General features: G+C 39.9%; 1 protein-coding gene across 1 annotated transcript in view; it reads right to left on the reverse strand.

Moving 5' to 3' along the window:
• LOC149238883 (vacuolar fusion protein CCZ1 homolog) overlaps window positions 1-27,143 on the reverse strand; it is a 383,381-nt gene that overhangs the window by 228,146 nt on the left and 128,092 nt on the right. Inside the window, exons 4-5 of the mRNA XM_089373214.1 lie at window positions 5,600-5,783; window positions 5,228-5,337 (exon numbers count right to left, since the gene is read on the reverse strand). Coding sequence (XP_089229340.1) covers window positions 5,228-5,337; window positions 5,600-5,783 — 294 coding nt within the window. The remainder of the gene's footprint in view (window positions 1-5,227; window positions 5,338-5,599; window positions 5,784-27,143) is intronic.

The raw sequence follows: 27,143 nt of genomic DNA on the forward strand, positions 1-27,143 counted from the left end.
AACATGGTCCAGAAGAAAGTCTGGAAGACCAGGTAGTTTAAGCCTGATTGTGCCAAGCCCTAATGGCTTGATTTTTGATTGATCTGCAAAGTATACTGCTCCATCAACATTGTCAGTGAAACCTTCAAAAAAACCTTTTCTATGAGTCATGTGGCAGGTTGCTCCTGAATCAAGCAACAAATCATTTTTCCAAGAAGCAAGTGAAGCATTAAATAAATCTTCATTTACTCCAATGTTACATTGTGCCACAACATAGTGAGCGGATTCAATTGCTTTACCTTTGTCTGTATCATCAGTTTTACCTTTCTGTTGGTTTCTTTTCTACTCAATTTTGTCCCATGGTAGCTTGCATGTAGAGGCATCATGTGATCCATTTCTTTTGCAGCGAATGAAGTGCAAATCTGCCTTTCCTCCTTGAGAATGTTTGCGCCCCTGCCTCTGAAATATCTTCCTCTTCCTCTTCGTCCACCTCTTCCTCCTGTAGAATCTTGAGCAGGATGTTTTTCTTTATGAGCAAGGCACACAGTCTCTTCAGAAGATTCAAGGGCTGTCTTCTTTCCAAAAGCTTTCTCTCTTTCAGCAAACTTTTTCACAAGAGTGTCAAAGGTTATATCTTTGAGATTTCCATTTGCTTGCAATGACTCAAGATAATTGGAGTAAGTAGGATAAAGTGCCTTGAGAAAAGCGATAAGAGGAATATCCAATTCAACCTTAGTAGATTTGATATCATGCATTATAGACTTTACTTCAGATGCAAGAGCAAGAGGATCATTATTTTGCAGTTCAAGAGTGAAGAGTTTAATCATGAGTTGAACAACTTCAAGTGTAGAATGTGAGTCATAGAGTTCTTTCAGCTTTTGTAAGGCTTCAAAGGCAGTTGAATATGACGAAATATGGCGACTCGCCTCTTCATTTACAGATGTTGCGGTTAATGCATAAGCTTTGCTGTTCTTGTTTTCCCAAATGACGAGCTCTTTGTCTGAGGTACGCTGTACTGGGTCATTGTCTCCTTCTCCGACACACACTCCTTTCCACAACTCATTGAAGATGAGGGTGTGTTTTATCATCCGGGACCATTTAGGATAGTTCTCCTTGCCAGTGAGAACTATTCCCACCATGGATATGATTGAATGCATTCTGTAAAAAAATTATTTCTGCTGATAGAAAAATATTTCTGCCAATATATAGAAAATTGTACTCAAAAGGGCATTCTCAAAAGATTTCATATCCACCATTTGACCCACATAAATCCATCATTATATAAATCCACCTCATATAAATCCCATAAATATCAGTGGTTTTATATACCAAAAATAGTGGCTTGGAATCCTTTATATATATATCAGTGTTATATATATATATATATATATATATATATAAAAACCAAAGAAAAAAATGATATTAAATATACCAAAGAAAACACTGCGACGCTGTTTGTGGGAAACAATTTTCGTTGTTTAATTCATATCACAGTCAATAACCAATCATTCACCGTGAGCTCTACAAAGTTGGAGCAACAACGGTATCAACCGCGAGCTCTACAAAGTTGGAGCAGCGACGACATCACAATTTCGACTTCTTCAAAACTCAATTAACATATCAGCGCCCAAAACTCAATTATAACATTATATATGCTCAAAAATCACTAAGTTAAAGGTCCTTGTAACAAAATGACTGCAGAAAAAAGCTACATTACTGGTCCTTGTAGTCTCAAGATTATTGCACACAAAACACTTCAACAAATCTGAGTCAAAAATAAAATAAGGTAATTTTATTTTCCAAGTTCGAGTGCCAGACTTCATAAATTTCAAATCAGACTGCCTTTTATTTCTTCGCTCAACAGACTTCAAATCGGACATCCTTTTATTTCTTCGCTTAGCAGAATTTAAATCAAACTGCCTCTTATTTCTTAGCTCCACAAGGTAAACGATTTAAAACTATTACACAGCGTCGAACCAAGCCCCCGCGCAGGTCCGAACTAACTCTCGACCTCAGCACTTTTCTTTCAGGCAACGGTTTAATGGCCCTACTGTAATGGGATACAAACAAGAAGTTCAGTAGCAAAGGCGGTTGATGATGATACAGGATGGGCATCGCCTGATTGGAAAATTCATGGCATTCGATAGCCACATGAATTTGGTGTTGGGAGACTGTCAACGCATCCAGATGAACAGGCTACCAACGTTTAGCAGAGAATATGGCAGAACAGCAAATGTTCCCATGTCAAGTGAATGTCAGGCATAGGTCTTATAAATGGAATATGGCAGAACAGCAAACGTTCATGGACAGACGCCTTCTGGCAGACAGAGAGCACAGGTAAAGGAATATGGCAGATAGACAGAGGAGTTACAAGGAGCATGAGAGCTAAAAAGGAGTTGGCTCTGATACCATGTCAGGCCAGGCAGTAACTCCACAAAGTAAAAATTGATTCGTGTATTTTATTCCATCAGGTAGGTCTATTATATACATGAGGGAGAGACTGTTCAGTTCATCTCCCGATGACTATTCATATTTCTCATTTATTTATTTACATATATTTACCCAATCACAAAGATTAGGTGTCAACAGATACCCTCGTCTATGGGTATGTGTTAATTTTAGGTATGTTCTATGCTTAGAGCAATTTATTTCAATTTTCATAGTTAGCTCAATATCTTTTCCAGATTAGCAATCACATCAGCATTAAAGTAAACTGCAGATAGAACATAAACATAAATCGCAAAAGGCAAGCCAAGACAAGAGAACACAAGATGTGGCGCTAGCCAGGGATAAACCCCAATGTGAGGAAACCCTTGTTCAATTCTTCTTATATGTTCTTCAATAGTTCAGTAGAGAGAGAGAAATAGTGCATATACATCAGAAGTCAACACTTTGACTTGACTAGATAAGAGCAGATATCTTCACCATGAAGATGACACAACGCAGTTATACACCTGACACCAAGGACGACAACTCAGAGAGCAGCCTTCAATCTTCAACTGATTTGCAGCATAAGGTCCTTCAAGGTGAGACCCTTACATCATCATGCTGCTCCTTGTCAGTTGAACCAACCCATGACACTAGCTCTATCCATCTTATATTACAGCAGCATCAAACAGTTCTCTAATAGCTTCAGCAGCATGACAGCTTCATATATATTATGCTAATGATCTGAGCACTCAACACAGTGATTTCTCTCATAGAATTTACCATTCATAACCTTCATCAAGTTCACACTCCTTTCTCCATCCAAGTGATTGTACTATTATCAACACAGTCCTAACATATGTTGCCTTGCTGGACAGACTTCAACGTATACCCTTCAGCACTCTTCTCCATGTCATACAAACCACTTTCAAACCTTCCTCATCTGCCTGAAGCTTCACGATGTTGCTCTCCAAATCTGAGGTCTGATAGTTGTGGTAAGACTCGTCCATAGTTGCGGCTGGGGCATGCTTGAATAGTCTTCTTTTGACTACGTTAAGGGCTCCTATTTCCAGCGTATAGGAATCTTCCTCTTGCTGCATAGAACCCTCATTGACTGCAGAATATATCACCTTTGAGGACTACGATTAGGCAGCATAGAGGCCTCTTGAGATTGCATATTAGAGGACTGCGTCTAGGGAGATAAGGCCTCCTATTTCCAACGTATAAGAGTCTTCTTAAATTGCGAATGTAGGGCAATGTCTAGTACGGAATAAGGCCAGCAGTTAGGGCGTATATGGACTGTGATTAGGGCACGAACAGAACTGCGGTTAGGGCTCTTTTGAACAGCGTATAGGTCTCTCCTTAGGGTTGTGTATACGAGCCTTTTAGTACAACAAATATGGTCTCTTTCTAGACCAGCAATTAGATCTTTCCTTGCTGCGTTATGTAGGCTTCCTTCACCACTCTAGATCTCTCTTCCTTTCTGTGTCTAAGGCTTCTTCATTAGGGCAATGTAGATCTCCATTAAGGCAACGTAGATCTCTATTAGGGCGACGTAGATCCTTTCTCCATCAGGGCAGCATTATCCCTTAGGATCTCTCCTACTAAAACCCAAAGACAAGTAGAGAGGAAGAGATCCCAAGTGAGAGTGTAGAAATGACTTGAAGGCCACCTCTATTAAGGGGAAAACCCATTTGACATAAACCCTCATAGACCACCCAGTTCTGTGACACAAATATAATCTAGCAGATCAAGTGATTTGTAATAACATAACCAAATAGTTAAGATTATTCCCAAATCACTTTTACATAGACCCAACCTAGCACACTAGGACTCCCCTAAGGTTCTAATGACAAAGTCCATCGGCTTTGGGGTTAGGTTGAAGGAAAACTCTGCCGATCATGGATCGGTGAGACAAAAAAACTTCCGGACCGTAGATCATCACTAGAAGATTAGGTTTACCTAGGTAATTACATGACACAGATCTGCTAAGATTATTTACAATTTACACATGCAGATTGGGTTTACAAAATAACATGATCAGGCTGATAATGATAGTCGAATGGCACGGTCATATCGATCAAGCGCTATCCCTTTTGCGAAAAAAGGGGGTGTACTACTATGGGTAGTTGACACGTAGTGGTCAACAGACCACATGATATGCTGCTTTTCATTCTTCTTCTATGATTCCAACTATTTTTCTTCTATGATTCCAACTAGTTTTTATCTCCAAAGTTCAAGATCTTGTTGTCATTCGTTGGACATTCATAAACTTTATCTTGAGACCCATTCAATACATGCACAAATGTTTCCCAGTATTGAGTTGGCAAATATTGTGTATATCAAATTGCAACTGACAACTTACCATGCACCTGAACACTTTTTATTCAAAAGATAAATGCAAAATTATCCATTACTATTTTTATGAAACTCATTACAAAGCCCTTAACTCCAAGAAGCATTTAGAAAATGTTTACACATATTTTTATAAGTCCCTGAAAACCCGAGAGTGTGTCCTTCCATTAAAAACCCAATCCATACATGTCTTATTGCATTTGAAGTTTCAGTCAATTTCTGATAATAAATATGCAAAGTAGCATGAAAAAAGAGCCCAGCAAATTAAAGAAAACTATGATAAAATAATGACTGAGGATGATGATTATGTGATGTAACATGATCTAATACAAACTTTAATATGTAAGGTTTCAAGTCAAATTCTGTGAACAATAGCAGCAGAGATAAAACAAGCATCCATATATAACACAAATTTACATAGGATGCTACCGCTAAGCCTGCAATCAATCTTTATCGAAAATATTACCTGAACTTCAAGTGCTGTCTCTCTCTGCATTGAAAGCATCTGAATAGTTCCACGTTCTACGAGGGATTCACGAAAGGATGGCATTTGGAGCTTCTTCCCAACTAAAAAATCTAATGCACAAAACATTCTTGTCAATAACTGAAAATATGTCAAGGTTGCAACCTACATAGTTTTCATGTTTCTTAAATTTATGCCAAAGGTAGCCCTTGGACATAAGTTCGTAGAAAAATATTGTTCATGCCATCGAATTAAAGATTGAAAAATGGTTAAATTAAACAGTACATTCAGAGCAGAATAAGTAAAATGTGTAGATAATAATTTGTCGTTAATATTGACCCTTAACAATTATCATTATATAACTAGAGGAAATACCTGACATATAATCAGAAAAAAATGCATGTAAACAGCTCCGTGCAGTTGCTCCATTGGGCTGCTTTTCAAGCAACGCCCTAATGGAACCATAAAACATTGTAAAAAGGCAATGTGCTTCCTTAAGAACAGCTTGCAATGCGTGGTGCCGGCCGATTTCATCAAACTCGTTATTCTTCTCAACCACCTGCCAAAAACAACAAGAGGTGCTCAGGTTTTATTTTTCCTGGCACAAGGAAAGTAGAATGTGCAGGTGCTCTCAATCATATAACTTTACAATAAGCCACAGTTAAGAATCTACCATCCCTACAAAATGTCTAGATTAAACTTTCAAACAGTATGATTAGACGATAATGGCAAGAAAACGATTATGATAAATAAAAAGCACTAATATGCACAGATATATTTGTTACAGCCTCAACATCATTTACTTTGACTACTATAACTAACAAACCTGTGAATAAGGCATCATACGAAGATTTTGTAGAACCACATCTTTTGTTCTCTACTTTGATATGCCTGCTGACCAGTATTCTCTTGCCCTTTTCCCCCATGTTCTGTTAGACTTCCTTGTTCGGGAATTTTTTTCTTTTATTAAATTTTTTGAAAGATAGACTTTTTTACAGTCCACTACCTTTAATGCAATGGAAATTGCTTGCTGCATTGTCTTCGACCAGACTCCAAACTGCTGGGGACACTGAATCTCCAATATATGGTTTAGGGCCATCCATCAAACAAATTACTTGGTATTTTTTGGTCTGTTTGAGATTTAAATAGCAAGCTCCAACATTGAATGTTAACAACTGTAAGTTTTGTGTTATGTGATTGTATTATGTTAGTGATCTTTAATGTTAGTGTTAGTGACATGACATGTGTCCAATATGTAACAATGTAAGTCACCTGACACATGGATTCGGGATTCTATGTTTTAGTCCTTACAATCTCCTAGGCTAAGAAGGAAATCAAGAAGGGTAACCTCAAACCACTTCAGCGCAGTAGCTAGCCCTACTAAGCATGAGAGAGATCTCTCTAAGTCTCTTATTAGTGATATGACTTTAAAGCAAATGAATTTTAGGCTAGATATGTGTATTTGTTTGTTTGTTTGTTTGTGAAAATTTGGGTTTTAGGGTTTGCTGAACTTAGGGTTTGGAGCCACAAATAGGTCTAGGCTGTAGAAGTGCAGGAGCAAATATGAGAAAGAGCTAGATATCAGAAGCCATGGTGTATTTTGAATATTGTCAGTGTAGTATAGAGGAGAAAGTGTAGAAGAAACTAATGAGCATAAGTAAGCATGATTTCATTAGCTTAGAAAGACGTAAACATAACTATAAAAACCAGATAACAGAGCATGAAAAACAAGAATTTCGTGTATTTTACTGTAAGGCATCCATAGTAAGAAGAGATATAATGTAGATAAAGATGTTTAGACCATTAGAAAACAAAAAGAATGAAGTACAAGCACCATGAACTCACTGGGCTAGAGTTCCTTGAAAATCGCTGCAACATGTCTCTGTTTTAGCTGAAAAGATGATTACATGCAAGCTTCCTTCACAAAAAGTTCAACCTTCTTCTCCGCAAGAGAAATGATACATATAGACTCTCTTAGACCACTTGCCCACCTTCAGGAGTCGAATTCCTTAGTAGAGGAACTGACTCCAAGATTCTTTCAACCAACAAGTGAGAGTGAGAAGGTGAAACTCAAACACTTCATGGAGAGTTTGTTTAGGAGTTTGCTTCTTTTATGAGGCCTAATAAACATAAAAAAGAACCAATGATATACATTTATTCGTGCTACATCAGCTAGCCTCGTAACTAGTGCCATTACATAGAGAATCTTGACTTTGGCCGAGTCAAACTAGAAACTAGAAATTTACACAGTGAAATTTACAATTTACAACACAGAAAAGTGCAGAAGCACAACGCCGACTTTGAGCTGATTTTCAAGTGCCTTCCAGGGGTCAAAATGCAAAACTGAGAGAACGGTCAACTAGCCCTTCAAGTCTAGGTTCCAGAGCAATTTGAATTTCTGAACTTGGACCATGGGAAGGCCTTCAAATATCCATTCTCCCAAGGTCGCTCCAAAAGCGCAACGCCTGTTAAAAAATGGTCCAGAATGCTAGTTTTTTTGCCACTTTTTTGCCTTTTTCTCCAAAACTGAGCCACCTCTGCAAAATCTGATCAAATGGGTTTTTAGAGGATGACAAGAGCTTTCAAAAAATGTAGACCTCTCCTCAAATGGAGGCTTGAGGAAAAAGCACAATGCCAAGGCGTTGCGCTTCTGGAGCAGCTGATTTTCGGAATTTAGACCAAAATTTCTCAAAAAACTCAAAATGCTCAGAATTTGTTCAAAATTGGAGGGAAGGCGTAAAAATATGTTTGTTAAACCTTCATAGATGCTTCAGCAAGCATCTCCAAGTTTCCCTCATCTTTTTGGTCTTTTTTGACCTCTTTGAGCTTACTTTCAAGTTGCTTTACTTTGACATTGGCGATCATGTTTTGAGCTTGATAGTGATGCGCCATGTGTCTGAGCCACTGATTATCCCTATTTGCCTTCTCAAGGAGATTCTCCAAGTGTTCATTTACCCTATTTAGCCAATATTCTTTCTCTTGATGAACCTCAAGGGCAATCCTATCCTCTAGGTCAAGGTCCTCATTCAACAAAATTTGTTCTTGCTCTTCTTGCAAAGCTTTCTTGAAGCCTCTTGTTCTTGGTCTTTTCCTTTTTCCTTTCCGCTTTGATGCTTCAGGCTCACTTGATTCCATGATTTCCTTACCTTTGCCAACTTGCTGCAATAACTTGGCTTTTTCCTTTAATGGGATCAACTCCTTTGCTTTGAGCTGACTATTTTCCTATTCAAGGAATGATATGACATATTTTGCTCTTTCCAAATTGATTGCTAGCTCCTTGATTTGATAGTCCTTATCCCTGATTGTCTGTCGCATGTTTGAAGTCTAATCCTCAGTCTCTGAATCAACCAGTTCAAACTCATGCTCAATTGTGTCTTTCTCTTTTGTTGTCGGTTCCTGCTTTGTCGATGAAGAAGGCTTGGCCCCTTTCTCTCTATGAGAAGAAAACACAAGTTGTTGTCCTTTCTTATACACTTTAGTCACCTCAGATTTGGGTAGCTGAGTCTTCTCCACTGTTTTGCTAGAGGACCCCACCTCTGTTTGTTGTTTTGGCACACTAGGAGATTGAGATGTTGCATTTGCTTCATGCCATTTCAGGGTTGTTTCCAAAAAGGCTTCCCAAGCCATACCTTTCTCTACCAGCTGGTAAAGGACAATGGTTTTGATTAAACAGTGATGAAACAAGCTTGGAGAGTGCTCTTTGTCCTTCAATTGTATTTTTCCAGACATTTTGGAAATGCTCCTGAATAGATAGTTACACATGTTGAGTGGCTTTTGAGAGGTGAAATGCATCAGGAGGCGAATATGATAAGCATACAACCTGGAGAATCTACCTTCACAAGTGAAAAACCTCATGACAGTCTTCATCAAAGGGGCATATTTCTCCAATAAATATCTGAAAGGCATGAGGTGAGTATGTGTTTCTCTGTATGGCATCTTTAAGAAAGGCTTGTAGTATTCAAGATCTAGGCTCATTCCTTTGAACCAATATTCGTCATTATCCGGTAACCCTATTGCAAGTGAGATGGAGGTCACTGAGAAACTAAACTCAACACCAGCAATGACAACGGTTTCTCCTTTCAGCTGAGTTGCCACCCAATCTGTTAATTGCTCATGAAATCCCACCTCGCTCACCCTTTTGCAAAATTCTAGGCAATGGACATCCTCAAAGCATTGTTTGATGAAAGGATAGGAGTTGATTGCATTACAGTCTGATGGTTCATATCTGAGTATCTTCCCTCCTTTCTGTTGTCTTTTTCTCTCTTGCGAAGATTCTGCCTCCATGATGACACAAAGTCCTAGTAGTAGGCAACAAAAAATAAAATGTGAGGTGTGAATGGAAATGAAGCGATATGAAGGTGGTTATTGACAAAATGGTGGAGGGGTCTTCGGAAAGGTGAAATGGACTTTGGAAGATAATGAAAGTGAGTGGAGAAACAGTGGAAGAATGAGTTGCTTACAAGTGGAAACAACAGGGTTTATAATGAAACTTGCTCAAAAACCTCTAGGAATGAGCTAGGGTTTTTCTTTTTGAGTGTTAAAACTTGTTTTAAGGTGGGTGAAATGGTTAAAATGGCTTATCAAACATGTATGCAAGTGTAGGATATCCTTTTACATGTTTTAGAAACCAAAAATAAAGATGGCCAATTTCACCCTATCGTTTCCCACGCAAATTTCACTACAAACCCTAACCTGAAGAATCATTGACATGAGATGAATTTGGAAAAGCAAAAGAGGGACAATGATGGTGTACTTGTTCCTTAGCTTAGAAGTCAATAAAATCAAGCTTGCAAGTGAAAAAATGAAATTTGGGAGAGTTTTGAAGGATTTCGGGGCACTCTGTCCTGCGTGAAGCGCAGCGCAATTCTTCTGAGCACAACGCCAGCCTCCTGAGCGCAGCGCAGTGTTCCTAAGCGCATGGCATGAATTTTTTTGCCAAATTTACCTAGGAAACCAACCTTTTGCTCTCTTGGACGGGATAGCTTGATAACAATGAGTGAATATGAGGTAAATGAAGGAGTTTGGGGGCTTTTGAGTTTGTATAGGGAAAGTTACTTCACTTTTTCAAAAAGGAATGGGACCCACCCTCCTTTAAAAACTGATTTTTCACTTTATGAAAACAGAGTTACCTTTACTAGTGAAAACCTGACATGCCTTTTACTTTCCTGAGTGTTGGAGCTTCTTTTTATGGAACTTTTTGAACATGAGAGTATGAGGAGTTTGTGAAAATACAAAAATCAACTCCCAAGAGTTCCTTGTCATGTTTTATTCACTGCTGGTTTTATTCATGAAAATGATGGACCTTGGAAACTCTAGTGACCTAATGGATGACCTGAGACCAAATGGAATGATGATGATGACTGACCCATTTTTATTGTGACACCTCCATAAAGTGTGATAGGTGACCAACATGAGTGAATTTCCAAAAGATTGACTTCATCTTTAGACTGACCAAACAATGACCAAATTTTGTTGTGTAAACCTAGTAACATAAAAAATTTGATTTTGATAGTCTGGACAAACATAGTAAAAGCATATTTGATCCAGGTGACAGGCTAACAAGACTGACACTAACATGATGGATATAGGGATTCGAGTGTCGGATATGGACACATTGACCCCCGAAACAGTTCACGTTTGGATACGTTATATATTATTTTATTACAAATATATATATATATATATATATATATATATATATATATATATATATATATATTAAAATTAGATATTTCTTACACAAATTCTCATTCATGATACAAGTTCATTGATTCAAACATAGATCTTCATCTAGATGTAAGTTTTACAAAGTAACATTATACATACAAAATTACAAATACAATTGTGACATAAATGATAAATGATAACTTATAAATTTATAATACATATTCAATTCATCAATGATCCAATAGGAGAAAGACAAGATAGTAAGATAAAGATATTGTAGTTTTCTCATTAAGTCAACAAAATCAAAATGTGTAACTATTTGCATAGGTATTGCAATGCCAATGGGAAATAAAAATAGAAAATACAAAACAACTACAACTACAAGTCTACAAGCCTCAAGGTAGTAGGTAGCTCATGACTCATGAGTCATCAACCCTCATAGTCATCACCAAAATCAGCATCATTGTCCTCATCATCATGGTCACCACTTCTCTCCTTTGTTGCATCCTCCTCCTTTGTATCCAAAGTCAGCTATGCATCTGCTATTGTGGAGGATGACCCCTCTATAGTATCACCATCATCAAATCTGATAGGCTCTAGCACTTACCCATTACTTGAATCTCCCTGAAAATGCTCCCACATCCTTTGCTCCTTGCTCCCAAACACCCACAACAAACCCATAGCAAACTAAACAAGTGTGTGCAAATAGAATGGGGAAATATGCCTTTATAATGCCGCATGGGTTCTTGATTTCCGGATCTATGTCCGAAAATCGGGACACATTCTGGATTCAAGTGTCCTAATCAAGACACGTTCCGGATTCTAAGTGTCCTGATGGGGACACGTTCCAAATTCGAATTGTCCCAATCGGACAAGACGTGTCCCGATTTTCGGACACGAATCCGCCTAAATCGTGTCTGATTCGCCGGATTCGGGACATGTAGGGCCTGGGGGACGAATCCGATTTCGTAGGTAACAATTAATGTTAAAAGTTAGTGTTAGATGGTTTGTTGAAATTTGTTTGCAAACTAGAATTTCTGATCATGATAATTACTTACGACTGATTATATATGTAATGTCCCTAAATCTGTGAGTGCAAAAGTTAATGAGTTTGCCCAAATTTGACAATATTAATAAAAAGAAGTAAAATATTATTTTATTGGAAAAAGGCGGCAAAAAGTCACTTAGTGGAAAGTGGCCCCCACCAATAAAATAATATTAAAAAGGGGAATATAGAAGCTTGGAGAGACTCAATGAGAAATTATAAAAGGAGGATTGGCTCATTGCTAATGATTCTATTCTAGCTGATCATTTCTATTTGTCAATGAAGAGAAACTCAAGCGAGTTTCAGATTGAGGGTTTTCAAGTGAAATCTGTCATCCTAGTTTCGGTGGATTCTTTGCCACCCTAGCTAGTATATTCCAACTTCATTGGATCCTCTTGCCACCCTAGTTGGAAATTTTGCATTATTGAGCTTATATGCTAATCTTGTTGCAAGTTTGGGGTTAATTGATTTCTTGCAGGAGGTAAAGGTTTAAATCATCTAGCAGTGCCAAAGAGATCAATTTTCTCAAGTCTACAGTGAGCAAATTCCAAGGGCCGAACTGATTGTTTGCACTCAAATTAGAGGCGATCTTGTGGGAGCATCTTCAGTAGTTTTGTCATGACAAGGAGGAGGCCGAATTCCTGATCCTGCCATCATAAGGAGGCCGAATTTCATTTTGTTCCAGGTACCAAATCCAATTCCAAAAGATCAGTTTGTTCACCAATTTCTCATAAGGACGAGTTCTCCTATCTCACTCGGCTGAGTTCCACTGTGGTTTGTGGCTGAGTTTGAATAGCTTATAGATCGAGTTTATCTATGGATGGGACCTTGTGCTTCTTGCTTCATTGGCTAAACATTCATGTGGGAGAAAAGGGGAGCTGAGTTACTGTTATCTGAGAAACGAATCATCCTGTTGCTGGCTGTGTGAGTTACCACTTCCAACAGTCATTCCAGTTTGAGTTCTTTGCATGGATATCAATGTCGTGTATGTATCTCTGCCTTGAATACATTTCACAGAACGAGTTATGTGTACAAAGGTTAATTGCTGGTCCATCTCTGCTGTAGAAGACCAATTTTCATCGTGGGGATGAAGGATTGAGGACGCAGTCATATAGGCACCTGTGTTACTGATATTTAATGGCCGAGGATGCATTATTCATAAGGCTGATATACCATTAAAATACTACTGTAATGGTTCCAGGTTCCTCTGTGGCACTCTCACTATGTATTTCTTTATTTAAAGTTTAATGTGAAGGCTATATAGTACCCAGCTTGCAATTATCAAGTGTGACAGTGTTTAATATTGTTTCCAAGTGTCATGTGTTATTCTAATTGCTGGTCTGAAGCCTTGTATTATATTCATGCCTCTGTATGTTGATGCCCAAGATAAACAAGTGAAAATTACACCTAAAGCACTATACTCACAAAGTGTTTGACAAAATTCCTCACTGAACAAACTTATTAAAAATCAGAAAACTCAGTGGTCATTCTAAGGAATTTCCATTAGGAATATTACAGTGGTACCAGAGCATAATCTTGGCCAATTGTGGGGAAGCCAACACAATCATAGACGAGATCCTCATGAATAATTAGAAGATAATAGAAAGGTTGGCCCAGCTGAGTAGCAGTAAGATGACAAAGCAGAATCAGAAGGCTGAAGGTAACAGGGCAAAAATGCCTCCCAAACAGTTGCAGCAAGGAAAATAGTTCGCAGAATTGGTCCAAAATTTTGAAGATCTTAGCAAAATGCCTTCTTATTATTTTTTCTTTGATTAACTACTCAAGACTCAAGGGGTAAGAGCATGAACTGTGAGATATAGTAGTGAATACCCCCTTTTAAAGTAGGGCGGTCCATTTCCCACCAGGGGTTGGAACAATCATGGGTTCCTATATGATGAAGGAGGCTCATAGAACCTGTAGGAACAAGGGTGATGGCCATGATGATGGGGTAGAGCTCATGTATTGGCTTTTGCCCACGTGCTAAATGTGTTTGTCCCGAGCATCTTTTGCATTTTGTGGTACATTTTCCTTGTCATGTCCCTTCTCAAACACATTTGTAACAGGGTGTTGTTAGACATTTTTCCACATTTTTGGCTAAGGAAGGGGACCCACCAATTTCAACTTAGGGACTTAGGAGGCAATTCGACTTAATTTGGTTGCTAGTGCAATGTGGGGGCCACCCACATGGGAACTCGAATTGGCCCATTCGAGTAGCTTGGAGGGAATGTCGAATAGGTGGACGGAGGGGCCCAATTGAGGCAAGGGAGACCCAAGGAGTTATAAGGAGGGAGCATCTCTCATTTTGGGCATTCATTCATACATCTTGCAAACAAAATCACTTGAATGTTCACTCTATTGTTTAGCTGAGTCGACCAGTTGTTTAGCCACGAATCTCTCAAGCGGGAGATTCAACCTCTACTTCGGGGGACCATCCGTGCCCGCCCTAGAGAGGCAGTTCCACAAGAATTTCAAGAGTTCCAGGGCAATGACATAGCATCACCAACCAGCGCAGAGCAGGGAGTGTGTATTTCTGGGCAGCCAGAGAATATGCAGAGGGAGATAGACGCCAACAGAGATCAGATTGCTTGTCAGAGAGTTAGAGAGTTGACGTAGCAGCAAGAGACCAGCATTCTTGCCGAGTTTTATAGCCAGCATTCTAGCAGTTCGAATTGCTAGCTAGGGGGCAGCGCATAGGCCACTCAGCGGTTTTTCATGGAGCTTAGGCCAAGAGCTCATCCGGGGAGTCAGGGATTGGATAGCAGGGATCAGCCAAGCACTTCGGGGGCATTTCTGGGAGGATTTACAAGCAGTTTCAGCAGGTCGAGTTTTGTAGTTGTAGTTGAAGTTGGGCTCCAAGGGGGTCGAATTTTAGAAGTCTAAACCAACCAAAATCCTTCGTGGATTTTTATGGGTTTAGGCCAAGGAGTCTGAGGTTAAAGGCACATAATTTTATGAGCAATAAAAGTACACCTTCTAGCCATTTGAACTTCAGCAGAAAGGCAGTTTTTTGGGGCAGCGCAGTGCAGATTGGTGCAATCGTTGGACAGCGTTTAGTTCAGCCATTTTCTCACCTTGGTTTGGTCATGCTTGTCCATTGAGACAAGCCCAAGTGCACTATCTTGTCATCTATTGTATTTGGCTTTCAAAAAATTAATAAAATGGCTCAACAGTTCCATATTTGTAGCTTTTCTGTGAATGTTTAATGAGTATTTAGTTTTTATAAATTGTTGCACAGATTTTTCCTTTATATCACTTATATTTCCTATTTAGGATCATTATAGTGGTATCGGAGCATGATCTTGGCCCAGTTGTGGGAAACTAGTTAGAAGATCATGGAAGCTTTGGGTATGAGTGCACAGTGACAGGTGAAACCGGAGACAAACCCATGGCTCAAGGGAAATCCAGTATGCAAAAATTATGGGGTAGAATTCATTGGGACAATGAGCGGTTGGCCCAGTTGAGGAGGGTGACAAACCAAACCCATCCTCACCCTTACAACAAAGACGTTAGAGGTGAGTAGGTCGTGGGGGTGCAGCCATCTACATCATGTGGGGAAAGTTGACCAGGTCAGGACACCAAATCTCTTGAAAAGGAGCAAGCAGAATAAAGACAGTTAGAGGGTGAGACCAGGGGGCGCTTTTGCTGATGGAGACCTGGCTTTAGATATCATGAGCCTGAGGAGGAGGTTCAACATCATGTTGAGAGCCCATAGGATGGTGAGGAGCACATCGATATACCCGGTGTGGCACAAGAGTCACCTTTATTAGAGACCATTTTGATAACCCCAGTTAACACCTTGGTGGGGAGGATAGAGCCTACACACATAGAGCAATCCGCTGAGGGGGTGCCACCTATCGACGAGATGCCAACAGTTGGTGAGGTACCCAGTGCTATGACCTAGTTTCTAGACGATGGCCGCCCACAACAAGTTGATGAGGTGCCTAGAGGCATACTTGTCGTTGAGGATATACCAGAAGAGACAAAGGGGTCCAGAGCAGTAACCGAGTTTACAAGGGATAGTCGCCCTCCACAGTTTCATCACTACTAGGCTAACCTTCTAGCATTGAGAAAGAAGGCCACAACAGTACGAGAGGCCATTCTACAGCAAAACGAGGAGTTGGAGGGCATGAGGTCAGCTTGTGCTGAGTCCACGGCCAAATTGACTCACGTTGCGGAATCGTTGTATTCTCTACTGGTGCAGCTAGAGTGCACGTTCGAGCGTGACAGCAGCCCTCATTGGGCATACATACACGTGGCTAGCAGCACTGTTAGGTTACCTTGGCCCATTGAACAAAGAGAGATAGAGCTACCTAGTCAGATTTTATGTATTGACTAGGATAGCGAGATGAGACGACCTAATTTGCACAGGGTGCAGCACCAGCATGCTAGCGTTGTTCTATGTGCAGGAGTTTGTGCATTCGATCCCTCTCTTAGGGTTGCTAGGAGAGAGATTCTGAGTTGGTACCCGATGGAGTAGGCTATGGAGATGGTAGTGGACCCAAGTGGAGCTCATCAGAAATTTCCAAGCACTGGGAATGTTGGAAGCCCCAACTGGCATTGGGATCTAGGAGGGACCACCTATCATTTCCCAGGTATATGGTTGACTACGACCTAGAGGGTATAGTTGACCTAACAGTCAAGCGTGCACCTCTGCTAGGAGAGTTTCGGTCAACACCAGTGGCCAACCAATTTATGTACAGGCTTCATGGGTTGACTTGGTACGACGTTTGTACACAGGATCACGAGCTGATTAGCACACTCTGGCAGGAGTTTGTCGGAGGAGGTGGCATTGGCAGGCCACCAAATGGTGCCTTATATGGAAGTGGGGATTCTTCACTTTTGTGTGGGGCACAGAGTACGCAAAGGAGCAGCATAAGGGTAGCATCACTGCTGACACATAGGGAGATTCACTTCTCGAATCCCTCAGGGAGGATTTGGAGTGAAGATCCATTCACCGAAGGGTATGATGATGCGACGATGGAGGTGATCAGCAGTTGCCCAGTCTTGGCACTTCCTGATTTTTCCCAGCCATTCACTGGAAAGTGTTATGCAACCGGGGTAGGAGTTGGAGCAGTATTATCACAAGAGGGGCATCCCATTGCTTTCGAGAGTCGGAAGCTCTACCACATGAGCTGTCATATTCCATATATGACAAAGAGATGTTGGCCATCATGCATGCATTGGCCAAATTCCATCAGTACCTGGTGGGCAACAGGTTTCGAGTGAATACTGATCACAACAGTGTTCGGCACTTCATGGGGCAACAGGGCCTCAATGACAGGCAGCAGAGATGGGTCAACAATGTGCAGGCCTATGACTTCGACATAGAGTATGTGCGGGGGAAGCACAATGTGGTGGCCGATGCTCTATCTCGGAGACGAGTTGGGTTAACCCTCATGAGCAAATGCCACGATTGGAACGCTCAGTTGTTGGTGGAGTACTCTAAGGACAGGGGGGCATGCGAGGTATTGGAGGGTACCCATGCAGATGAGCATTACCAAGTGATGGATGAGGTCATCTATTACAAGGGGCGCATTTTCTTAGTGCCCAACTCGTAGTTGAGGGAGAGGGTACTCTAGGCAGCACATGATTCACCATTATCCGGGCACCAGGGGTTCCAAAAAACTTACATGGCAGTCAGGGAGAGATTCACATGGAAGGGCCTCAAGGGGGACGTGTTGCTACACGTACGAGAGTGTGAGGCCTGCCAGAGGAACAAAGGGGAACTGATCCACCCCGCAGGATTGCTACAGCCACTTCCCATCCCTGAGGGGAAATGGGAAAGTATTTCTATGGATTTCATCACAAGGCTCCCCACAGTGCAGGGGAAGGATTGCATCTACGTAGTGGTCGACAGGTTGACCAAATTTGCTCACTTTTTCTTCATCCCCCCCAGATACACGGTTGCACAAGTTATGGAATTGTTGTTCCAGGAGATTTTCAGATTGCATGGGCTCCCCAAGAACATTGTGAGTGACAGGGACAGCAGGTTCATGGGAGGCTTCTGGCAAGAGCTTTTCAGATTGGTCGAGACCGAGCTCACTCCTAGCACTAGCTACCATCCTCGGACAGATGGCTAGACCGAGAGGGTTAATCAGTGGTTGGAGGGGTACCTAAGGAACTACATGACTAGTTAGCGAAGGGCTTGGATTCGGTGGTTGCATCTGGGCAAGTACTACTACAACACCACGCACCACATGGACATTGGTATGACTCATTTCCATGCTTTATATGGATATGATGCATTATCTTTTGCTGACATTGTTTTTGGAGACAACCGGGCCCCAAAGGCCAAAGATTAGGTCCAAGAGAGCCAAGACATCCTCAAAGGATCTCAAGGATACCTTGGTGACAACCCAAAATTAGCAGAAGTTATACACAGATAGGCATAAGACGGAGAGGCATTTCGAGGAGGGGGGCTTGGTGTACCTCCGGCTATAGCCTTACAGGCAATCCACGTTGACGCAGAAGGGGGCCGAGAAGCTATAGCCACGCTTCTATGGGCCCTACCGGGTGGTTAGACAAGTTGGGGAGGTGGCCTATGAGTTAGAGCTGCCTCAAGGGAGCAAGATCCACAATGTTTTTCATGTCTCATGCCTTAAAAAGGTGTTGGGACAACAAGTGACAACAGCAGCTGATCTACCCCCACGGGATGATGAGGGCCACTTGGTTTTGGACCTGAGGTCATTTTGGAGGGCAGGGAAAGGAAATTGAGGAGCAAGACCATCAAGGAGTTCTCGGTGCGTTGGAAGAACTTGCCGGATTAAGATGCCACCTAAGAGGGTGACCACATATTGGAGCACCCAGATTTGAGATTACTTGAGGGCAAGCAACATTTGGATGAGGAGGATTGTCATGTCTGTTCTCAAACACATTTGTAACAGGGTGTTGTTACACATTTTTGCACATTTTTGGCTAAGGAAGGGGACCCACCAATTTCGACATAGGGACTTAGGAGGCAATTCGACTTAATCTATGTTGCCAAGAAACGTGGGTGCGGGGACGGGGACGGGGACGGGTACGAGGACGGCATTTTTGGAAACAGGGTGCGTGGGTTTGTCGGGTAATATAATAATATTAAATTTTAATAATTATATTTTATAAATTATAAATTTATAATTAATAATATATATGAAATTTGAATTTGTATATTTTTTCAGCTTTAAACAAGAAAACTTTAATGATAATCATTTAAACATGCACATCATTGAACATTCAACATTGACATTGAAATTTCAAAATTTATCACCAAAAGACTGTTCTTTTGAATCTTTTCTGTGTAACCATGACACTGTGACAGCTATGTGAGAGAACTCAAGGCTACTACTAAAACTGAAAATTCAAAATACATACTAGGATAAATGCTAGACTCAGCTATTTTGGTGAAACTTGGGACAGATTTTGTGACACATAGGCTTTAAAATAACTATGCAGCTTAGGTTTATTTGCAAGGATGCCTATCAATGAATCAGGCTGTGGTCGTACAGAGCCTTCCTCCTACACAGCCAAGGAGTGTTAGCATTTCTGCCTCATGCTCTAATTTCAAGACAGCTTCTCTCCTTATTGAAATTGCTCATTCTGGCTGGAGCTTGAGCTTGTAACTTTGCTTTGAATGTTTAGTCTCTCCCATATAAAAACATAATTTTTTCATAGGAGATTCTTCTCAACCTGATAGTGGTCTAGAATTTTCTTGATGTCTAATCATCCACCTGCCCCATGCATGGTGTGCTATGTGGTAAAGCAATCCCAAAAACAGTGGTAGCCTTACCCTTCCACAAAACACGCTTATCAGTCTTTGTTTCCCAATAAAATGCACAACAACCATCTGATGGCTTGAGGGATAGTTTGTCTTTGAGTGCGAAGCTTTGCCTGAATATTAATTATCTAAACATAAAACATCTTCGCAGTTTTTAGAGATTACTTGGTGTACAAGTCTGTAGAGACCATATATGATTTAGGCATATTTTGCTAGTTTTAATCTTAACATGATGTTATCAGAATGCTGTGATAAATTGGCAGATTTTGATACTTAATTTAGCCATTGTCCAAAATAGCCCTTCGCCAATTAACAGCATCAGCTGATTACAGCTTATGGCTGGTCTTAATCCTACTTTCTATTTGACCGAAAATGTCTGAACCTGTATGTGTGCATTTACAGTTTATAATTTGATGGTTATTTGGCTCGGGAATGAATGTTTCATTCCAAATTGATTTACAAGAATTCTTAAAAAACAAGACTTGTAAAAAACTTAAAAAACCGGGTGCGGGTACCCGTGCAACACAGGTTTTGATGGTAAGGACCGTGGAAGAATGTTTCATTCCAAATTGATTTACAAATTACAAGAATTGATTTAGGGTTTTTTAGGTTTTGTTATAAGTTTTACTTTTGTTATAAGTTATTTTTTAAATTTCAATAAAAAAAATTATTTGAAATTTAAATTTTTAATATAGTTTTTTTTATGAAGAACCCAAAGAACCCAACCCAAAGAACCCGAAGAACCCAAGAACCCAAGCACCCGAAGAACCCAAGAACCCAAGAACCCGTTAAAGGAAAAGAACCCAATTTTTGTTTTTGAAGAACCCGGTTCTTCATGGAAGAACCCGGTTCTTTTGGGTTCGTCTGGGAAGAACCCATACCCGAATCCGGTACTTGGGTGCGGGAACCCGGGACGGGTTCGAGAACCCCGCCCCCGGGTGCGGGTACCCATGCAACACAGGACTTAATATGGTTGCTAGTGGAATGTGGGGGTCACCCACATGGGAATTCGAATTGGCCCATTCGAATAGCTTGGAGGGAAAGTCGAATAGGTGGATGGAGGGGCCCACTTGGGGCAAGGGAGGCCCAAGGTGTTATAAGGAGGGAGTAGCTCTCATTTTGGGGATTAATTCATACATCTTGCAAACAAAATTACTTGATTGTTCACTTTGTTGTTTAGCTGAGTCAATCGATTGTTTAGCCACAAATCTCTCAAGCAGGAGATTCAACCTCTACTTGGGGGGACCATTCGTGCCCACCCTAGAGAGGCAGTTTCACAAGGATTTCAAGAGTTCTAGTGCAGTGACATAGCATCACCAACCAGCGCAAAGCAAGGAGTGTGTATTTCTGGGCAGCCAGAGAATATGCAGAGGGAGATAGAGGCCAGCAAAGATCAGATTGTTTGTTGGAGAGTTAGAGAGTTGAGGTAGTAGCAAGAGACCAACATTATTGTTGAGTTCTACAACCAGCAGAGCCAGCATTCTAGCAGTACGAATTGCTAGCTAGGGATAGCATAGAGGCCACTCAGCAGTTTTTCGTGGAGCTTAGGCCAAGACCTCATCCGGGGAGACAGGGATTGGATAGAAGGGATCAACCCATCACTTTGGAAGCATTTTCGGGAGGATTTACAAGCAGTTCCCAATAGGTCAAGTTTTGCAATTGCAGCTGAAGTTGGGCTCCAAGGGGGTCGAATTTCAAAATACTAAACCAGCCAAAATCCTTCGTGGGTTTTTCTGTGTTTAGGCCAAGGAGTCTGGGATTAAAAGCACATAATTTTCTCGGTAGTAAAAGTACACCTTCCAGCCATTCGAACTTCAGTAGAAAGGCAGTTTTCTGGGGAAGCGCAGTGTAGATTGGTGCAACAGTTGGACAACCTTTAGTTCAATCATTTTCTCACCCGGGTTTGGTCATGCTTGTCCATTGAGACAAGCCCAGGTGCACTATCTTGTCATCTATTGTATTTGGCCTTCAGAAAATTAATAAAATGGCTCAGGAGTTCCATCTTTTCAGCGTTTCTGTGAATGTTTAAGAAGTATTTAGTTTTTATAAATTGTTGCACAGATTTTTGCTTTATATCACTTGTATTTCCTATTTAGGATCATTACATTCCTATTGAATGTGGCCAATTATGCCTTTATCTTTCTTTTTAGTTGCATCAACCTCCGGGTAATCATGTCAGGCCTAACTCAAGGTGTGGGAAAGGAGAAGGAAGAGCTAACCCTATGTGGACCCGGTGGAGGAATAAAAACTGAAGTGTGAGAAATGATGAATGGGGTAATAATGAGTGGAAAGGGAGTAATATATGCGGATAAGGGAGCGAGACCACGCAACCAAAATCAGGGTTTCCCGTGAAATACCATCCCTAAAACCAAATAGTCAGTGAAAGAGATCCCACACGACTAGAATCCAAGGTTGATATCCAAAAGGGGTCTAAGGGACAAGAGCACAGACCTAGCCCATTCTTTCCGCTGAATCCCCCCATTAATCCATGCCTAGAAATGTCCATGATAAGCACACTACAAAATGGTGGGTAACAAGATTCTTGACCCCAATTCTCGAAACTAGGTCCTGCCGCTAAAACTACTCCTATAAGCTGATTTGTCTAATTTTTCCACCCTGAAAGAATCGAGATGGATGAAAAATATTATAATGATCAAATCCAAATCATGCAAAGTTATATTTTTCCTCTTATAGCAAAATGTCGAGAAAAAATTATGTATGTTTAAGATTAAAGTACCTAATGTTTCCATCCAATCCAAACATAGACTTGTCAACTTCATCTAGATGTATGGTTGTAACATTGAATTTGGATATGAAGTTATAATCATCAATTTTTAATAAATCCTAATTTCATTTCTCCTCACAAGTGTTTTTCTTTCTGATTATACTTGGCTCTAGAACTAATAATTGATTCACCAAGTTGACATTAATGTGATTATTCTCGTCATACGTACAAATCACAGTGCCATTATCTTTCCATTGAGAGATCTCATTAAGTTTTAATAAAGTCGTGGCATATTTTGTGTAAGTGTGAGGGAATCTTACCTTTCTTAACTATTAATCTTCATTTTGTTTTTGTCAAAACTCTTTCCAAAGGATACCATGATTACAAAATTTATGTATTTTTTTATAACAAGTCAACACACAAAATGTGAGGGACCTATTTCTACAATGTCAAATTCAAAAGATTACCCCTCTTGTTTTTCTCACTTTCACACATATATCCAAGAAATTATTGTTTCCTTAATAGGGTGAATTATTTCCTTATTTGACCCATGACCTTAGAAAGGGTGCCTTAATATCTTAAATATCCAACTATCGATAAAGACTTGGACTGAAGAAGCATGTCTGTTTTAAGCAGTGTTCCACGGGGACTCGCCCCCTCCCCTAGGGGTCTAGTTTCCTCGCTCACTCGTGCTCCGAGGACTTGGGGACAAGTAGGGGACATTTCCCCACACCACCAAAAATGAGGAAACTCAGGGGGACGTGCTAGGGAGTCGTCTCCCTTTCTTGAGGGGGCGTTTCCGAAAAGGGGGACATGGGGGGACGTGGGGGGGCGAGGGGGGACGTGGCACACATTTATGTAAAAAAAAACGATTTTAATTAACTTAACCCTAAAACTAATCTTTAATTAACAGTTAAACTAAGCATAGGGTTTTGGAATTTAGCTGTTGCGCTGTTTCATGTTATAAAAACAACAGGGTGAACACATAACAACACACACAACCTTCGCATGCTGTGTGTGTTGTTATTACTAGATCTGATCACTCCCATGCATGGAACCTCGATGGAATCTGTTGGAACATTGCAGATTGCAGAATGGACCCTTGATATGGTTATCACATTGGTAATGTGATTTGGTTATTTGCAGGAATTCTAGAGTGCACATATTAGACAGAATTGAAGACAGATCTTGAGTATTTCTATCACTATGAACCGTCAGCCCTCTGATTAGACAAATTCTGAGTTTGATCCAAACAAATTCATTTATCTCTGGTTGCTGCTCAATATTACCCTACACATTCTGTGAGGAGATCATCCCTGAAGTGGTTACTCATCAATGCTTCTCTGCTTCTCTCAAAGCTCGGCTCTTCAAGATTCACTATGGATGATCAACATCAGAGGCTCCCTCTTGTGAAGAATTCAGTTTGTGAGGATAAGAAATATTAGAAGGCAAAGAAGTTCAGCATCAAATTAACTTAACTTTTGTGTGGCAGTGCTTGCTTTCTAAAAGACACACCGATCACGTTGAAGTATTTTTGATTTCTCTAAGTAACCCTAACTGGTGTCTTACAAGTATCTGTATAATCAAGTTACAGTAATCCTTGAGGTCATTGTAATTTGAATTTAAACAAGAGTTTCAAAGTAAAGGAGCAGAAGTTGTAATACATAGAGCCAAACTGTCAGATATGGAAGCTACAGGTTTAGATTGCAGATTTTTGGAGTTATGATAGAAGTATGAGTAATGTTCTAGACACAAATGCGCATCAGTGGACAGAGGCATTAGCATCTTGTTATGCCATTAGGAGTCTGCACAACAGTGACTCTTCAACAAGGATACAATTGACAATAGAATTCACACGAGCATAACACAACATTGTTGTTTTGTATATCCTTGTAATTGATACTATGTACAGATGGGAAAAACTCACCAATGATTATAGCAGTTTGGCCTAGAACTGAACAAAGTTGCCTTGATAACATATTGTTGAAGTTGCAGAGGACAGAAGTGTTAAGATTCTGAGATTAAGACTTTTATTGATAACAGAGATGCAGGAAGAATAGATCTACAGTGATCTTCTACAACGACATTGTTGAGGTTTGCTGTGTATTATCAGAATGTTGAAGATGGTGGTATTGTTGTCTTTGTATTTTGTTATAATGTATGATCATTGATGTATGATTATAAATTAGAATTTTAAATTTATTATTTTATATGATATTAGAAATTTAGATAATGATATTCATATCAATGATCATGCTTTGCAGCTTTTCAATTCAAACCAGATTGTCATAGTGGACTCAATTAATAAATTATATTTTATATTTATAAGTTTTTAAGACCCTGACGCTCCCCCACGTTTCCTAAAAAATGGTGGGGAGCTTTTGCACAGGCCGCTCCCGCGCCCCCTCGCTCCCTCGCTCCCTCATCCCAGAACCTTGGTGGAACATTGGTTTTAAGTGTAGTCATCCTTGTCTTTGAATTACCTTTCTCCAATGAAATTGACACCTTGCAATGGTACACCCCTTAACTAGTTGCAAGTTCCGGTTCGATTTTAGGAGCTCCAAAATGATCTTTTGATTCTCAATATCTTTATATATGTTATCATTTCCTCATAACCTTATATTTGATTTAATATAACCTCAAAAATGTGGCAGATAATTAATAGATTAATTCAATACCCATGATGAGCATGGTTTTGAGGGTTTGGTGCAGCGTTGTGAGTTACCTTCGACTTTCATATTATATATCGATTGCAGTGGAATAATACAAAAGAGAGATCAATTGTTATTCAATAGTCAAGATGAATTTAGAAGGGCACTGTTCAAACCAAGGTGTCACAATTCAAATCTTCGACAACATTTAATATACTCAACCTCTTAGCAAACAAACACAAATACAGTGAGAACACCAAATCAGTTGTTAATCCTCTATTGAGTTGAACGACCACACAAGCAAGGGCAGCTTGGCAAGTATTCCCAATGCCAATTAGTCCAATTTAGCAATTCTTCTACCAATGTTGTAGCTTTCCAACCAACAACCCTATGATAATCCACAAATAGCTATTCTTAGATGCCTCCTGTTGACCACTACGTGTCAACTACCCATAGCAATACACCCCCTTTTCTTCGCAAAAAGGGATAGCGCTTGATCGACATGTCCGTGCCATTCGACAGCCATCGTCGACTTGATCATATTATGTTGTAAACCCAGTCTGCATGTGTGAATTGTAAATAATCTTAGCAGATATGAGTCGTGTATGTAAATTGCCTAGGTGGACCTAATTTTCTAGTGATAATCTACGTCCCGGAAGGTTTTTTGTCTCACTGATCCATGATCGACAGAGTTTTCCTTCAGCCTAACCCCAAAGCCGGAATGAATTTTGTCATTAGAATCTTAGAGGAATCCTAGTGTGTTGATCTGCTAGATTATAGTTGTGTCACAGAACTGGGTGGTTTATGAGGGTCTATGTCAAATGGGTTCTCCCCCTTGAGATGTAAAGTTGTAAAAGTCATGATGTAAAGTGTCTTGAGGGTTAGAAAATGTTTCAATCCCCTCATAAGTCCTAAGTCCTAGGTCCTAGGGAATTTTTTCCAAAGGCTAAGTTCGAGGATCAATTTAAAAATAAATTAAAAATTAAAAAAATAACTGAAAAATAAAAATTTTAAAAAATAAAAAATAATAAACTTTATAAAATAAATAAAAATTTTAAATAAAAATAAATAATAATAATAAAATAAAGTAAAAACCTAAAAATAATAAAATAATAATATTTTTGAGTAAATAAATGCAGAATTTCAATTTTTAATGCATTAAAATATTCGACGGATGAGATTAAGAGATGTCTTGAACCTCATCGACGGTCGAGATCATTTTGACGTGGATCACTCGAACTAGCCGTTGGGAATTTTTCCTTTAAATAGAGTGCTAGGGGTCATTTGAGATCAGATTGGATCTGAGAGTCTGGTGCTAAAGAAAGCTCTCTTGTAGTCATTTTGTGCAATAAAGAAAGACTTTGGGGTTAAAAATCTTGCTGGTGTTACTCTTCTGGAAATGCTGTAAGATTGTTTTATTTTTCTGCATAATTTTTATTTTCAGCCATTGATGGTAGCTTAATGAAGATTGATCTAGGTACAGGTATCTTGTCTGATCTTTGGGGTTTGAATGATAGTTTAGATTCTGAAATATAGTGGCAGGTATCTCCATTTGATCGGGGTTTCACTATTGTTTTCTCCCTCTATGTTAATGGTTGATATTAAGCTGTGCAGGAAATCCTTTTTTTCAGATTACCGGGCATTAGGGGAAGTTCTCGGCTGAACCAGCCAACTCCCGGATTGTGTTTTCTGGAAAGCCCAGCCAGTTCTTGATCCCGGGCTAATCATTAGAAATTTTTTTTTATGAATGCATGCAGGGTTTTCTGAAGCGTCTTACATTAAACTTATACTCTGAAAATATCACTGTGGATTATTGACAAATCTGGTTGATAAAGAGTCGAAAATCTGTAAATACTGTAAAAAAAAAAAAATTAGCTGGGTTTTAGGGTTTTAGGTTTTTATCCTTGCACATATTATTTTTGGGCATTTTTTCATTACAGGTTGCAGGGTTTTCTGGAGATTTCTGAGGGTTTATCCACGCTGTTTTGCTGTCCCAGGGTTTTAATTTCAGTTGTTTTCAGATCTGGAGGGTTTTATTGCAGGAAGAAAGTTCTCGAAGATTTTTTTTTATGAAC

The sequence above is a fragment of the Pinus tabuliformis genome, chromosome 8, assembly GCF_031772625.1.
Source record: "Pinus tabuliformis cultivar Carrire ecotype Pingquan chromosome 8, CPIR1, whole genome shotgun sequence".
NCBI classification, from domain to species: domain Eukaryota; kingdom Viridiplantae; phylum Streptophyta; class Pinopsida; order Pinales; family Pinaceae; genus Pinus; species Pinus tabuliformis.